Genomic DNA, 13,886 nt, shown 5'->3' on the forward strand with positions numbered 1-13,886 from the left:
TGCTACGCGACGTGCCGCTGCGACGCGCTCTAGCGCGCCGGCCCTCCCGGACCACAAGGGCCCGGGGACGGCGGGCGAGACGTGCCACAAGAAGAAGTACGCGAACATCTGCGCGTGGAGCCTCAAGAAGGAGAAGTGCCGGAACGCCAAGTGCGAGGAGATCGACGACGAGCGCGACTGCACGTCCGAGGGCGCGCGGAAGAGGGGCTGCGCGTGGAACATCGAGGAGAAGGCGTGCGTCAAGGACGCCGGCTCCGAGAGCGGCGCCTTCGGCGACGGCGGCGGCTCCTTCGACTCCGCGTGCGCGGACTCGACGACGTGGCACAAGAAAAACAAAGACAAGCAGAACTGCGCCTGGGTCGGCAAGAAGGCGGCGAAGCGCTGCAAGGCCAAGGTCAAGTCCGAGGACGGCGTCGAGGCCAGCGACGCCTGCCCCGTGGCGTGCGGCACCTGCGATCCGGCGGATGACGAGATCGCCGCGCTCAAGGCCGAGAACGCCGCGCTCACGGCCGAGCTTGCGGACGCGGTCGCGGACAAGGCCGCGGCTCAGGGCAACGTGACCGCGCTCGAGGCCGACCTCGCGGACGCGGTCGCGGACAAGGCCGCGGCTCAGGGCAACGTGACCGCGCTCGAGGCCGAGAACGCCGCGCTCACGGCCGAGCTCGCGGACGCGGTCGTGGACAAGGCCGCGGCTCAGGGCAACGTGACCACGCTCGAGGACGAGCTTGCGGACGCGGTCGCGGACAAGGCCGCGGCTCACGGCAACCTGACCCGCTCGAGGCCGAGAACGCCGCGCTCACGGCCGAGCTCGCGGACGCGGTCGCGGACAAGGCCGCGGCTCAGGGCAACGTGACCACGCTCGAGGACGAGCTCGCGGACGCGGTCGCGGACAAGGCCGCGGCTCAGGGCAACCTGACCACGCTCGAGGCCGAGAACGCCGCGCTCACGGCCGAGCTCGAGACCAGCGCCGCCGAGCTCGCGGAGGCGGCCGGGGCGAAGGAGATCTGCGACGCGGCCAATTCTGCGCTCGAGGACGAGATCGCCACGCTCGAGGAAGCGAACGCCATCGGGGCGGGCTGCCCGACGCCAGCGCCGACGCCCGCGCCGACGCTTCCGCCAACGTCCTCGACGCCCGCGCCGTCGGTATCGCCGTCGGCGTCGCCGACGCCCGCGCCGACGTCCGAGCCGTCGGCGTCGCCAACGCCCGCGCCGACGCTTGCGCCGACGCCCGCGCCGACGCTTGCGCCGACGCTCGCGCCGACGCTTGCGCCGACCCTCGCGCCCACGGTCGCGCCCACGGCGGCACCGACGGCCGCGCCCACCACAGCCGCGCCGACGCCCGCGCCGACGTCCGAGCCGTCGGTGTCGCCGACGCCCGCGCCGACGCTTGCGCCGACGCCCGCGCCGACGCTTGCGCCGACGCTCGCGCCGACGCTTGCGCCGACCCTCGCGCCCACGCTCGCGCCCACGGCGGCACCGACGCTCGCGCCCACGGCCGCGCCCACGGCCGCGCCCACGGAGGCGCCGACGCTCGCGCCCACGGCGGCGCCGACGCTCGCGCCCACGGCCGCGCCGACGTTCGCGCCGACTGCCGCGCCCACGGCGGCGCCGACGCTCGCGCCCACGGCCGCGCCGACGTTCGCGCCGACCCCTGCCGCGCCCACGGGGTCGCCGACCCCCCCGCCCGCGCCCACGGCCGCGCCGACGTTCGCGCCCACGGTCACGTTCGCGCCCACGGTCACGTTCGCGCCGACGCAGCATCAGTTCACGGACGGGGATTCCGAAGAGGACGGGAGCCTCCGGCAGGCGGTGAAGGCCTGGGATGATGGCGAAGACTGGCCCCTGACCAACCACGGCCCCATCGAGTACTGGGACACGTCCAAGGTCACGAACATGGCGAGTCTTTTCGCCGACCTCTGCCAGACCGACTATTATGAGTACGCCTACTATGTGACCTCGTGCCCGTTTGACGAGGAGATCGGCGACTGGGACACGTCGTCCGTGACGACCATGGACGCGGCGTTCAAGGGCGCGATACAGTTCAACGGCGACATCCAGTGTCGCTCCGTTGGTGCCTACGTAGGCGCCTACGCGCCTACGTAGTCTCGTCCGGAACCTACGGACCTATGACCTTATGCGTATTTGTAGGCGACATCGGCGCCTGGGACACGTCGATGGTGTTATTGATGTCCGAGATGTTTCACAACGCCTTGGACTTCAATAAGTACATCGGCGATTGGGACACCTCGTCGGTCGCGGCGCGGTGATTCGAGTGTGTTTCCGCGCGGCTCGTCCGGTCGATCCCCGCTCCGCGGTCTCGACGTTTTGAGAGTGGCGCCCCTGCGCGCGCCGCGGCGGACGAACCAACACGCGCCCAGGTCCGTCACGTCCATGGAATGGATGTTTGGCGAAGACGTGGGCTCACATATGGGCTCCCCCAGATTCGACCAAGCCATCGGCGGCTGGGACACCTCGGCCGTGAAGACCCGTGTGGAAATCAACCAGTGGTTCGGGAGGTCGAATACGCGCGCATTGAAGTCGGGTTGAATATTTGATTTCCACGCAGGTGAAAACCATGAAAGAAATGTTCAAGGACGCTGACAAATTTAACCAGCCCATCGGAAGCTGGGACGTGTCGTCGGTGACGATCAGCGTCCTGTGACGATTTTCGAGAGACTTTGACCGGGAAAACGAAGAGAAATCGGTTACCGACATGCTTGGTAGGTGACGAGCTTTAACAGCATGTTCTACTACGCTAAGGATTTCGACCAGATTCTCAACGACTGGGATCCGTCAAGCATGACGGACTGGGAGCAGATGACGCGCCCGCCGGCGCAGGTTCGGCCGTTCCGCTCCCGGGGGCGCGACGCCGCCGTCCCGTCGCAGGTACAAGGCCGGTTTCACGACGTGCTTCGACTGGTGGGAGACCACCATGGGCACCCCATTGGACAGTGAGGTTTGCGGCTAGCGCCGGACGCCACGACGCGGGTCGCGCCTCTGCCGCCGGCCGACGGCGTTTGTTTATATCCCCCCCCCCGCGCGACCGGGCCGTCCCGCGCGAGTTCGTGTGCGTATAATGGCATCTGTCCCACCCGCGCGGCGTCGAGGCGCGAGTCTCGAGAGCGTGGAGATGCCCCCACGAGCGCCCGCGGGGAGGGCCGCGGCGACGATCGCGGGGGGCTCGACGGCGCGCCGCCCGCGGAGCTCGCCGTCGCGGGGCGCGCCCCGCGGCGCTCGAGCGGGCCCTTCGACGACGGCGCTCGACGCCGGAGCGTGCCCCTCCGCTCTTACGTGAGCGCGTTGCCCGTGTAGGTGCCCGCCGGGGGCCGGTAGCAGACGGGGAGCGACTTGACCTGGACCGCGTTGAACGCGTACTTGTCCTGGCCCGTGTTGAGCAGCAGGTTCCTGCGGCGGACGCCGTGGGCCCGGAGGAGCTTGCAGAGCATGCGCTCGTCGAAGACGCGGAGGTCGCGGCTCAGCGCGCGCGTCTGCTCCAGGGTCACGGCCATGGCCGTGCGGTCCTTGCCCGACTTGCAGCAGATCGCGTGGGAGCCCGCGAGGTCGCGGAGCAGGTCGCTGCTGTGGAGGAGCACGTGCACGTTCTTGCCCGGCGTGCCGTCGGCGACGGCCGGCGCGACGGCGCCGCGGAGCGCCGCGGCCCAGGCCGCGAGCTCCGCGTCGGCCGCGGCCGCGGCGGCCGCGTCGCCGAGCGCGAGCTCGCGCGATATCGCGCCCGCGCGCGCGACGTGCGCCTCGAGCGCCGCGAGGCCCGCGGCGTTGGCGCAGGCCTGGGCCGCGCGGTCGCCGGCCATCTGCAGGTTGCACACCGTCTGCCACTCGTTGATGCCTGTGTGGAATTCAACCACTGGTTTGGGTGGTCCTGACCAAACTTCAGAATTCTCTAGCTCGGTCAAATCGAAGTCGATTCGGCTGATTTTTGGACGAATCGATTGCTCTCGTCGAGTTCTCGAAGCACAGCCGAAGAGATTGCGTCGAAACTGTCGCATACGCTCACATTGAAGTCGGGTTGAAGATTTGAATTCCACACAGGTTGATGCCCTGGCTGAAGAGCACCGCGTCGAGGCCGCAGCTCCACGCGGCCGCGCCCGGCGGGCCCGCGGCGCGGCAGGCCGCGAGGAGCGGGCCGTCGACGCGCCGCTCGACGAGCAGCGCGCCGCCGCCGCCCGGCCGCCGCGACACGGCCCAGTCGCCCGCGGCGTTGTCCGCTTCCGCGCCGCGCGGTCGGTCGACGAAGGCGAACGTGAGCGAGTCCATCCACTCCGTCGCCGCCACGAGGTCCTCGAGCATGCCGAGCTCGTCGCCGTGCGTGCTTAGGAGGCACTCGACGCCCAGCAGCAGCGCCCCGCCGCCGCCCGCGCCCGCGAGCGCGCGGCGGAGCGCGCGCGCGTGCCGCGGCGACCCCTCGGCCGCGCAGCGCAGCACGGCCTCGACGTGGGCCGCGGCGACGGCCAGGGCCTGGCCGCAGACGACGTCGACGCGCTCCGCGAGCTTCGCGCGCCGCCGGAAGTGGCGCGCCGCGGACGGCCGGTCGTCGCCCGCGCGGCCCGGCGGCCGGCCGCCGCCGGCGTCCGCGGCCTCGCGCGACGGCCGCCGGTCGGCCTCGATGTGGCTCCCCGCGCGGCGGCTCCGGTCGCGCCGCTCCTCGCACCGCGTCGCCGCGGCGTCGCACGCGGCGAGCGTCGCCGCGTCCAGACCGCCGTGCGCCGACAGGGCGAGGAGCCGCGCGAGCCGCGACGCGCGGAGCGCGCGCCGCCGCGTCGACGAGGCGGCCGCGTCGCCGCCGTCGACGTAGGCCTCGCTCCGGTCCACCAGTTTCTGGAGGCCGCCGTCGCGGAAGCCCAGGTGCTTCGCGTGCGCCGCGGTGGCCCCGAACGTCACCTGGAAAGGGCGAACGTCGCTTCGACGTGGGCGCGCCGCGCGCGCGCGTTCCGGGACAAGCACGCGACCGTTCCGAGCGATGATCGCTCGTCGAAAAATCAGCGGAAACGAGATCGGAGCGTTCGGAATGTCGCGCCCGTGTCCCGCGCCGGACGTCACCGTCGAGTGCCAGAGCTCGGGCCCGTCGCCCGTGCGCGGCGGCGCTAGAGCCGGTGATCCGGGCACGCTGTGGCGCCGGTCGAGGCGGCTCCAGGTAACGGGGCTCTGGGGGTCGCCGCCGTCGAGCCTGCGTGCGAATCAACCGCCGGTTTGCGACGTCCCGGCCGAACGTCTCGGTCGCATCGACTTCGATTCGGCTAATTTTTGGACGAAGCGATGGCTCTCGAAGCACGGCCGAAGCGCTCGCGTCGAAACTGCTCACGTTGAAGTCGGGTTGAAGATTCGACGTCCGCGCGGCGTCGTGCGGGTGGTCCGGCTGGCGCCGCGCGCGGAGCTGGTGCCAGTTGAGGTTCGTCGGCAGGAACTGGAGCGCCGCGTCCTTCTTGAGGGTCGACCGCTTGAGGCGGTGGCCGCCCCGGGCCAGCGGGTTCTCGACGGCCGCGACGCCGCCGGGCGACTCCGGGAACGGCGCGGCGACGCGCAGGTCGAGCGCGCGCGCGCGGCCGCTCGCGTAGACGTCGTCGGCGTGCGCCGCCTGGGCCTCGAGCTCGTCGCGCATGGCCGCGAGCTGGTCCGCGATGGCCTCGATCTTCGTGGCCGCGAAGTCGAGCTCGCGGCTCCGCATGGACGCCTGCGCGGCACTCGAATCTTCGACCCGACGTCAACGCGAGCGTCATCGAACGGTGTGGACGAGACTCTTCAAAAAGAGCAATCGAGTCGTCCAAAAATCACTCGAATCGACTTCGAGCTCGAGAATATCTAAAGTTTGGCCCCGACGTCCGAGCTCGCCGGTCGATTTCCCCGCGGCCGCCCGCGGTGTCGTCCTCGTCGCGGTCGAGGTGGGAGAAGCGCGCCGCCGCCGCGTCGTCGTCGCTCCGGTGGCGCCGCTCGGCGGCGTCGCCCGCGGCGAGGCGCGCCTTGCGCCGCAGCGTCGCCACGGCGCTCCGCTTCTCGTCGAGCGCGGCGCCGACGGCCGCCGCGGCCGCGTCGCGGAGCGCGCGGCGCTCCGCCGCCAGCAGCCCCAGCAGCGCCGCCGGCAGGTCGCCGGCGGCCGCGGGCACGGCGATGGTCTCCGCGGCGACGACGTGGCCGTAGCGGACGCCCGCGCCGTCGCGCTCCGCCGACCGCAGGTGGTAGTGGCGCCGCGCGTAGGGCGCGGCGCCGCCGCCGCCCGCGAAGAGGCCCGCGCCGTCGACGCCGCAGAGCAGCAGCCGCCCGGACGTCGCCGCGGGCGACGCGCGGCGCGCGGGCCGCCGCGGCTCCGCGGGCCGGTACGCGACGGACCTGTGTGGAAATCAAATCTTCAAACCGACTTCAATGTACGCATATTTGAATGTTTCGACACAAGCTCTTCGGCTGTACTTCGAGAACTTGACGAGAGAAATCGACGCGTCCAAAAATCAGCCGAATCGACGTCGATTTGACCGAGCTAGAGAATTTCAAAGTTTGGTCAGGACGTCCCAAACCAGTGGTTGATTTCCACACCGCGACGGACCCGCGCGAGGGGGCCGCGAGCGCGTTCGCGGTGCCGCTCGACGAGCTCGCCGTCTCCGACACGTCCTCGTCGTCGTCGGGCTGGGCCTGCTCCTCGCGGTGCAGGGGCACGTCGAGCACGGCGCCGCGGGACCGGCCCGCGAGCGCCGACGCCTCCGCGCCGTCGAGCCGCGTCCGAAAGAGCCGCCGGTGCGACGCGAGCGGCGCCGCGTGGCCGTGCTTCATGTAGACCGCGAAGCCGCAGGGCCCCTCCAGCACCGACGCCGGGAGCAGCACGGAGAAGTGGCGGACGACGTCGAGGCCGCCGCGCGGGTCGCTCGACTCGGACGCGAACGCGCCCGACGCGCCCGCCTTGACGACCTCCGTCCGCGCGACCTCGTCCCAGGCCTCGTCGTCGCAGCGGAAGGCGACGACGAAGAGGCCGTCCTCGTCCATGCGGTCCACGCGCGCGCCCTTGAGGTGGAGCGTCGCCTGGAGGCCCGTCGCGGCGCCCGCGCGGAGCTCGGACGTGCCGCCGCGCCGCACGGCGGCCTCGATCTTCTCCGGCGTGATGGCGCAGGGCAGGGGCGGCGCGGGGCCGTCGTCGTCGTCGTCGTCGTCGTCGTCGAGGTCGACGGCCGCGAGGCCCTCGGGCGCCGGCGGCGCGGAAGGCTCGGACGGCCGCGCGTCCTCGCGCGTCGCGTGCGCGATCGCGGACCGCAGGGCGTCGACCCAGCGGTCGCGGTCCGCGGGGGACCGCGCCTGGAGCCGCATGGTCTGCTGCTTCAGCGCGCAGCGGACCTGGCGAGGGACGGTCTCGGGCCTCTTTCCCGCGAAGAAGAAAAAGGGACGCGGCGCTTCGGACGCTAAAGGGCGCGTAGCCCGGCCGCGCGGGCTCGTCGTGGGGCGACGCGCCGGCGACGCTCGCGACGCTCGCGCCGCAGACGAGGACGACCTCGCCGAGGAGCTTCAGCGTCTTCGGGCCGTCGTAGTAGGCCAGGCGGACCGCGTCGCGCCGGAGCACGAAGAAGCGCTCCTTCCAGTTCTTGCGCCAGCTGCCCTGCTTGAGCAGCACGCCGTCGAGGCGCACGTCGAGCGTCGTGAAGGTCTTGGACGTCGACACCGCGTCGTTGGAGACGGACTGGCGGCGCCCGACGAACCAGCCCGCGATGGTCCTACGATGGGGACGGTTCCCGCCGGAAACCGTGGAAATCGCGGCGCCGGGCGCCCGTGCGAAGACTGCGTCGTGCGGTAGACGCGGTGGTACCTGCGCCGGGACGGCGGCGTCGCGCCCCCGGGAGCGGAACGGCCGCTCGTGCGCCGGCGCGGCGCTGCTCCGCGGTCCACTCGCCGTTGACGCTGACGTTCATTTGCGTGCGTTGTCGCGCTCTTGTCGCTTCGTGCTTACACCGTGGACGTGGTGGGTCGCGGCGCGCGGGCGGCTTCCCCGAGGAACTGTCGAACCGAGAAACGGTGCGACGACGGTGATAGTGTCACGGCGCGAACGTGTGAACGTGCGCGCGGCGAGGAAAGTGATGTAGGAGACGACGGCGCACCGGGCGCTCTAGCGCGCGCCGGGGGATGTGCCTGCCCGGTCGATGACCTTTCGGGGGCTGGCGCTCTCCATGATCATCGTCGACTCGGACCCAGAGGCAACGTCGGCCGGCTGGGCAGCGCATCTAACTACTAGGCCTCAGCTCATCTGAAGAGGTTGTGGACGGGCTCCACTACTGCCCGCGCGCGCCGCGCCGCATCGACCGCCGCCCCCGGCCGCTCGGGGCGCCCCCGCCCCCCGCACGCCTCAGCTCAGAGGCTTGTGGACGCCGGGCTCCAGTACTGCCCGCGCGCGCCTCTCCACCTCGCTCATCTACCCCCGGCCTCGGGGCGCCCCCGCCCCCCGCACGCCTGCCACCCTGGCGGTGCAGTTCACGTCGAACCCCATGTTTCAGCAGATGGCCGTCGTGATGCCGCCGGGCGTGATGCCCGGCCAGATCATGCAGGTGCAGACGCCCGCCGGCATCGTCCAGGTCCAGGCCCCCGCGGGCGTGCCCCCCGGCGGCCAGTTCGTCATCAACGTGCCCGCGGCGCGGGCCGCGGCGCCGGTCATGCGCCACGACCGGGGCAACGCGGGCGCCGCCCAGATGCGACAGACGATCGCGCAGCAGCAGTACCAGGCGCCGCCGCGGTCCCTGCCGACGCCGGCGCAGCGGCCCGGGGGCTACGCGCCGCCGCCGCCGCGGCAGCAGTACCAGCCCCCGCCGCCCGTGCGCCAGCAGCCCCAGTACTCGGGAAAACTCGCGAACACGGGCTCGCCGGTGGGCCGGTCCTTGGGCGCCGCGCCCTGCAACGAGAACTGCTGGAAGTGCGTCTGCGGCTGCTACAGCCCCTGCTGCTGCCTGTGCCTCACGCAGAAGGTCGCCCAGGTGCGCACGGGCGAGGTCGGCGTCGTCGAGTCCTTCGGCAAGTACCAGCGGCTCGCGGAGCCGGGCGAGAACCTGCTCTACGCGCCCCTGGGCTCCCTCGTGGAGTTCGAGAAGATCGCGCGGAAGATGACCATGCGCATCGTCGAGACCCGGGTGACCGCGAACACGAAGACGGAGGACAACGTCTTCGTGACCATCGACGTCACGATCCTCTACAAGATCCCGGACGTGTCCAAGGTCCGCGACGCGGCCTACAAGCTCGACAACGTGCCCACGCAGCTCCAGGACTACGTCGAGTCGACGATCCGGACCCTCGTGTCCAAGGTGAAGATCGACGACGTTTTTACGCTCGGCAAGGAGCTGCGGAAGGCGGTGCTGGACGAGGCCGCGGCGAAGATGCTCGAGTTCGGCTACGAGATCGTGGACACGCTCGTGACGGGCATCGAGCCCGAGCCCAAGGTGAAGGCCTCCATGAACCAGATCAACCTCGAGGCGCGCATGAAGCTGGCGCAGGTCAACGCGGCCGAGGCGCAGAAGGCCATCGACATCAAGCGCGCCGAGGGCCGCGCCGAGGCCAAGCACCTCGACGGCGTCGGCCTCGCGCGCATGCGCGGCGCCATGATCGACGGCTTCGCGCGCTCCGTGTCGACGCTCAACTTCGCCGACGACGACAAGTTCAGCGGCGACGCGACGCAGCTCCTGCTGACGACGCAGTACCTCGACATGCTCGAGGCCCTCGGCCGCGACGACGCCGGCGGCACGACGAAGCTCTTCCTGCCGACGGCCATGACCGCCGTCGACGACATGCGGTCCCGGCTCGCGACGTTCAGCAAGGCGTTCGAGTGACCCGCGCGCGTTAACGGCCCCGGTGTGCGACACTTAGTGGAGCCAGGCGACGTCGGGGAAGACCACCGGCAGGATGAAGGACAGCACGAGCAATCCGAGGATCGCCGTGCGGAGGTTGTAGCCGATGGACAGCTTCGCGGCGAGCACCGCGGCGGGGCCCTCGGCGACGTTCACGAGCTCGCAGTCGAACTCGAGGTCCGCGTTCGGCGGGATCATGCCGCTGCCCGAGCCGAACTCGCCGTAGGCCAGCGCCGCCGGGCAGCGCAGCACGCGCTTGCCGCCGACGCTCATGGAAGCGATGCCCTCGTCCCACGCGGGGATCACGCTGCCCTCGCCGAGGACGAACTTGATGGGCCCCTTGCCCTTGCTGCTGTCGAAGACGCGCCCGGACGACATGAGCCGGCCCTCGTAGTTGACCGTCGCGACGCAGCCGTCCGACGCGGCCTCGCCGCCGCCGACGACCTCGTCCTTGTATTTCAAGCCGGAGAGCGTCACCGTGAAGCCGTCGGTCTCGCTCGCCGCGGCGTCGGCGGCCTCCGATCGCAGCGGTGCGACGCGCGCGCGCGTCGTCGGCGCGACGAAGGCATCGGCGGCGGCGCACAGCAGCGAGATCGCAGCGAGAATCTTAGCTGCCATCGTCAAGTTTTTACCCTGCCCACGCGGTCGACCTTGCCCTTTGGGAGCTGAGGCGCTCGGCTCGGAGAGCGGCCGCCGCGACAGCGCGCGCGCGGCGCCCCCGGGGAGTGGGGCCGCGCGCTCCCGCATGTGCCTCGGGACCGTCCGTGGCCAGGCCACTGCGAAGACGCCGCGCGCGAATCGGTCCGGGCGTCGTCGAAAACGCAACGGCCTCGTCGGAGCGTTCTCTCGAGACGGCTGGCGCGTGTTGGACGTGTTCCGGACCTCGCTGGCCTGGTTTCTCCGGAGGAAGTGCGGAGAGGGTTGCTATGAAGAACATGTCTCGCGAAACCAGGCCAGATGTACCGTCGGACCACCCTACGGCCTCGGTTCCTCGATTCTCATCGATTGGCGGCGGTCTTTCCGAGCCAGTGTGCGGCGCCGCGACGCCCCTGGACGTCCAGAGCGGTTCCGATGCCCTCTCACGACCGATCACCGGGGCTCCGCTGGCCCGCGCGTCAGGTGAACGCGGCACTCGACAGCTACAGCTTGGGCGCCTCCTGCCAGCGCCTCGAAAACGACACCAACACGGTCTACAGCGACGACGCGCCCACGAACGCGGACTGGCGCTGTCGTTGCGTCGAGACATCTTGTCTCGACTCCAGAAGACGCTCGGCCATCGAAACGGTGCTCTGCGCGCCTGTTTTCCTGCCGCTGGTGCCTCGCCAGTACACCCTAGCCGTACTAAACCAGTACAAACGCGTCGTATACGGCCGTATATACTCGCTTCGGCGCCCCGCTCGACCGCCCGGGGCCCGCCCGGACTCACCGGGCCAGCGTGGACGTGCGTGGCACCCGCCGCCGTCGGGTGGACGCGCGTACGTGGCGCTCGCGCACGCCGGAAATCTCCAAAAACCGACATTTTCGGCCATAACTTGTGCCAATCGATGACCTAGCATGATCGGCTGCGGTTCCGGAGCCCCAGATAAACGTCCATCACGATGAGACAAGCAGGGGGTCCGCGGTCGAGGTGCCCAAAATCGTCGATTTTCCAGTGGCCAGTGCACCGATCAAAACTCAGATTCTGATAGCCTGGATTTAAAAGTCAACATTTTTGTTGAACTTCAGCACTTTTGTTGAAGTTAAATCTTGCGATTTCGCGACCCGAACCAGCGACCGCGCGCAAAAAGCCATCGCAAACGTGCAATTAACGCGCGAATATCATCAAACTTGCTTTGATACGACCATAACCCAATTTTGGCCGTGATTTCAGCCCGCGGACCGCCGCGACACCGCGCCCGCGCGCGCGGTCGACGTACAGCCTCTATGGACGACTAATGACTCTGGCTCCGCCGGCCGGAATTCGATGATTGATCTTTATTAATTAATTTCCTACGGGTGCACCTAGATGTACGTTGATCGGGGCACTGCCAGTGGCGTGGGCAGGGTAAAGTTTTGGGAGCTCCTGCAGGCCTGTGTGCCAGGCTGTGGCAACACCGCCTCGCGCCGCGCCCGACGCGCGCGCACCCGACCGCCCCGCGCCCGCGCCGCGCAACCGCCGCGCCACCACTAGAAGATGGACATCTCCGTCGAGGACGAGCGGGACCCGGAGAAGATGCGGCAGATCTTGGCGCGCATGACCCCGGGCGAGGAGGACCGCTTCGAGCACTACCGGCGGAGCCGCTTCAACCGCACGGGCATCTCGCAGATCATGCGGCGTTCCCTCGCCGACGACGCGCGCGTCGACGAGAACAGCGCCGTCGTCGTCGCGGCGCTCGCGAAGATGTTCGTCGGCGACCTCGTGTCGGCCGCGCGGACCACGCGGGCCGCGCGCGGCGGCGAGGAGGGCGAGCCCATCGGCCCGGCGGAGTTCGCCGCCGCCGCGCGCACGCTCCAGCTCCAGGACCGGCCCGTCGTCGGCGACCACAAGCGGCCCCGGCTCAACGGGCCGCCGGTGATCACGAAGGGCGAGCTCCTCTCCTAAGTTCGGCGTTTTCAAAAAGGGACGCGGTCGCGTTCGCACGTGGGAGCGCGCGCGGCGCCGGCCACGTCCGTGCCATGCTCCGCGCCGTCGACGCGGGGACCGCGTCCATCCGTCGAACGGCACCATCGACCTCGTTGCCGGCAAAGATTTTTCTCATTTTTTTGAGTGCCGCCCTTTCTATCATGACAGCCTGAGTCTGGTGGCAGCCCCGGCTTCATCAGATCGTGGGAATACGCGCCTCGGGGCGAGCGGTCGACGTCGTCTACCGCCCTTTCATGTACCGGTACTGCGCCACCTTCTGCGCGCGCCCGGCGTCGCGGCGCGGGACGCCCCGAGCGCCCGCGTGTCCTTTTTGCCTTCCGGCCCCGTCCCACGCGCGCTCCGCAGGCGGTCTCACGGAGGCGCTCAGTAACTTCGGCAACTGCTGCGGCCCCGTGCCCTGCCTCCTGCTCAAGAGCAACGTCGAGGAGAAGGTCGAGGCCAAGGAGCTCGCGGACGAGTTTCTCTCGGAGGACGAGGACGAGGAGGCGTAGGCCATGTCGTCCTGGCTGAGCTGCGTGGGCACGGAGTGCCTCAACTGCAACCTGACCGACGACCCCGACGAGATGGACCCCTTCGACTCCCTGCGGCTCTACGCGCGCGTCCACACCGGGGCCGCAAAAAGGATGCGACGTGCCCAACTTCAAAGGCTCCGATCTCGGCCGGTTTCCGCTGATTTTCGGACGAGCGGTCATCTCCCGGAGCGCTGTCGAAGCGTGGATGCGTGTCTCCCGAACGCGCGCGCGCGGAACAAATCAGTCGCGGCCCAGGTCCACCTCGGCGCGCCGGACCTCGACGACGGCGACGACGTCCCGACGGGCAACGTGCGGAACCTGACGGACGACGAGTTCAAGAGCGTGTTCAAGCACACCATCGAGCGCCGGGGCTGGCCCGTGCTCAAGTACGGCAAGGGCAAGGCGCTGAAGCGCTGCCTCAAGGTCGAGGGCGCGGGCGACGACGCGCACCTGTCGTGGGGGTCCAAGAAGGAGGGCGCGGCGACGAAGCAGGTCAAGGTCGCCGAGATCCACGACGTCGTCAACGCGGCCTTCGACGACGCGCCGCCGAACATGGACCCGGCCTGCATGCTCTGCTTCAACATCTCCAACCGCGCTGGCCTCAAGATCATCGCCCACTCGAAGACGGACGCGACGGTCCTCATCCACGGCTTCAAGCTCCTCACGGAGCCCAAGAACGCCGACATCGACCAGATCCGCGCCAAGGCCATCATGGTGTGACCCCAAGGGCGCCGCCGCCGTAGTCTAAACCCCTGTCCCCGACGTCGCGACTTCAACGAATCGATGGTGAACTGCAATATGCAGCCGTGAGCGAGCAATGGCTTTGCCACAGCTCCATAACTTGGCACATAAGAAGCCAATGGGCGCGTTCGCCGCCGCTCCATAAAAGAAGCGCGAATGGCCGCCTCGGCCGAGGCGATCCACGCGCTGGCG

At 69.9% G+C, this 13,886-nt stretch overlaps 4 protein-coding genes across 4 annotated transcripts; 2 read left to right on the plus strand and 2 right to left on the minus strand.

The window, feature by feature from the left end:
- Positions 1 to 3,308: 3,308 nt before the first annotated feature.
- AURANDRAFT_17700 (hypothetical protein) lies at positions 3,309 to 3,572 on the minus strand (the record flags this gene model as incomplete). The annotated part of the gene is made up of 1 exon (XM_009043496.1): positions 3,309 to 3,572. A coding segment is annotated over one exon (264 nt), but the record flags the coding sequence as incomplete, so codon positions are not given.
- A 5,373-nt stretch (positions 3,573 to 8,945) lies between these two features.
- AURANDRAFT_5106 (hypothetical protein) lies at positions 8,946 to 9,773 on the plus strand (the record flags this gene model as incomplete). The annotated part of the gene is made up of 1 exon (XM_009043459.1): positions 8,946 to 9,773. A coding segment is annotated over one exon (828 nt), but the record flags the coding sequence as incomplete, so codon positions are not given.
- Positions 9,774 to 9,965: 192 nt separating this feature from the next.
- Positions 9,966 to 10,241, minus strand: AURANDRAFT_8272 (hypothetical protein; the record flags this gene model as incomplete). The annotated part of the gene is made up of 1 exon (XM_009043495.1): positions 9,966 to 10,241. A coding segment is annotated over one exon (276 nt), but the record flags the coding sequence as incomplete, so codon positions are not given.
- A 1,750-nt stretch (positions 10,242 to 11,991) lies between these two features.
- AURANDRAFT_67891 (hypothetical protein) lies at positions 11,992 to 13,673 on the plus strand (the record flags this gene model as incomplete). Its single annotated transcript, XM_009043460.1, has 3 exons — positions 11,992 to 12,369; positions 12,933 to 13,040; positions 13,209 to 13,673. The coding sequence occupies 3 exons, from the start codon at positions 11,992 to 11,994 to the stop codon at positions 13,671 to 13,673; spliced, it is 951 nt and encodes a 316-aa protein (XP_009041708.1).
- Between the last annotated feature and the right edge of the window lie 213 nt (positions 13,674 to 13,886).

This window comes from Aureococcus anophagefferens, assembly GCF_000186865.1.
Source record: "Aureococcus anophagefferens unplaced genomic scaffold AURANscaffold_55, whole genome shotgun sequence".
Taxonomy (NCBI): domain Eukaryota; class Pelagophyceae; order Pelagomonadales; family Pelagomonadaceae; genus Aureococcus; species Aureococcus anophagefferens.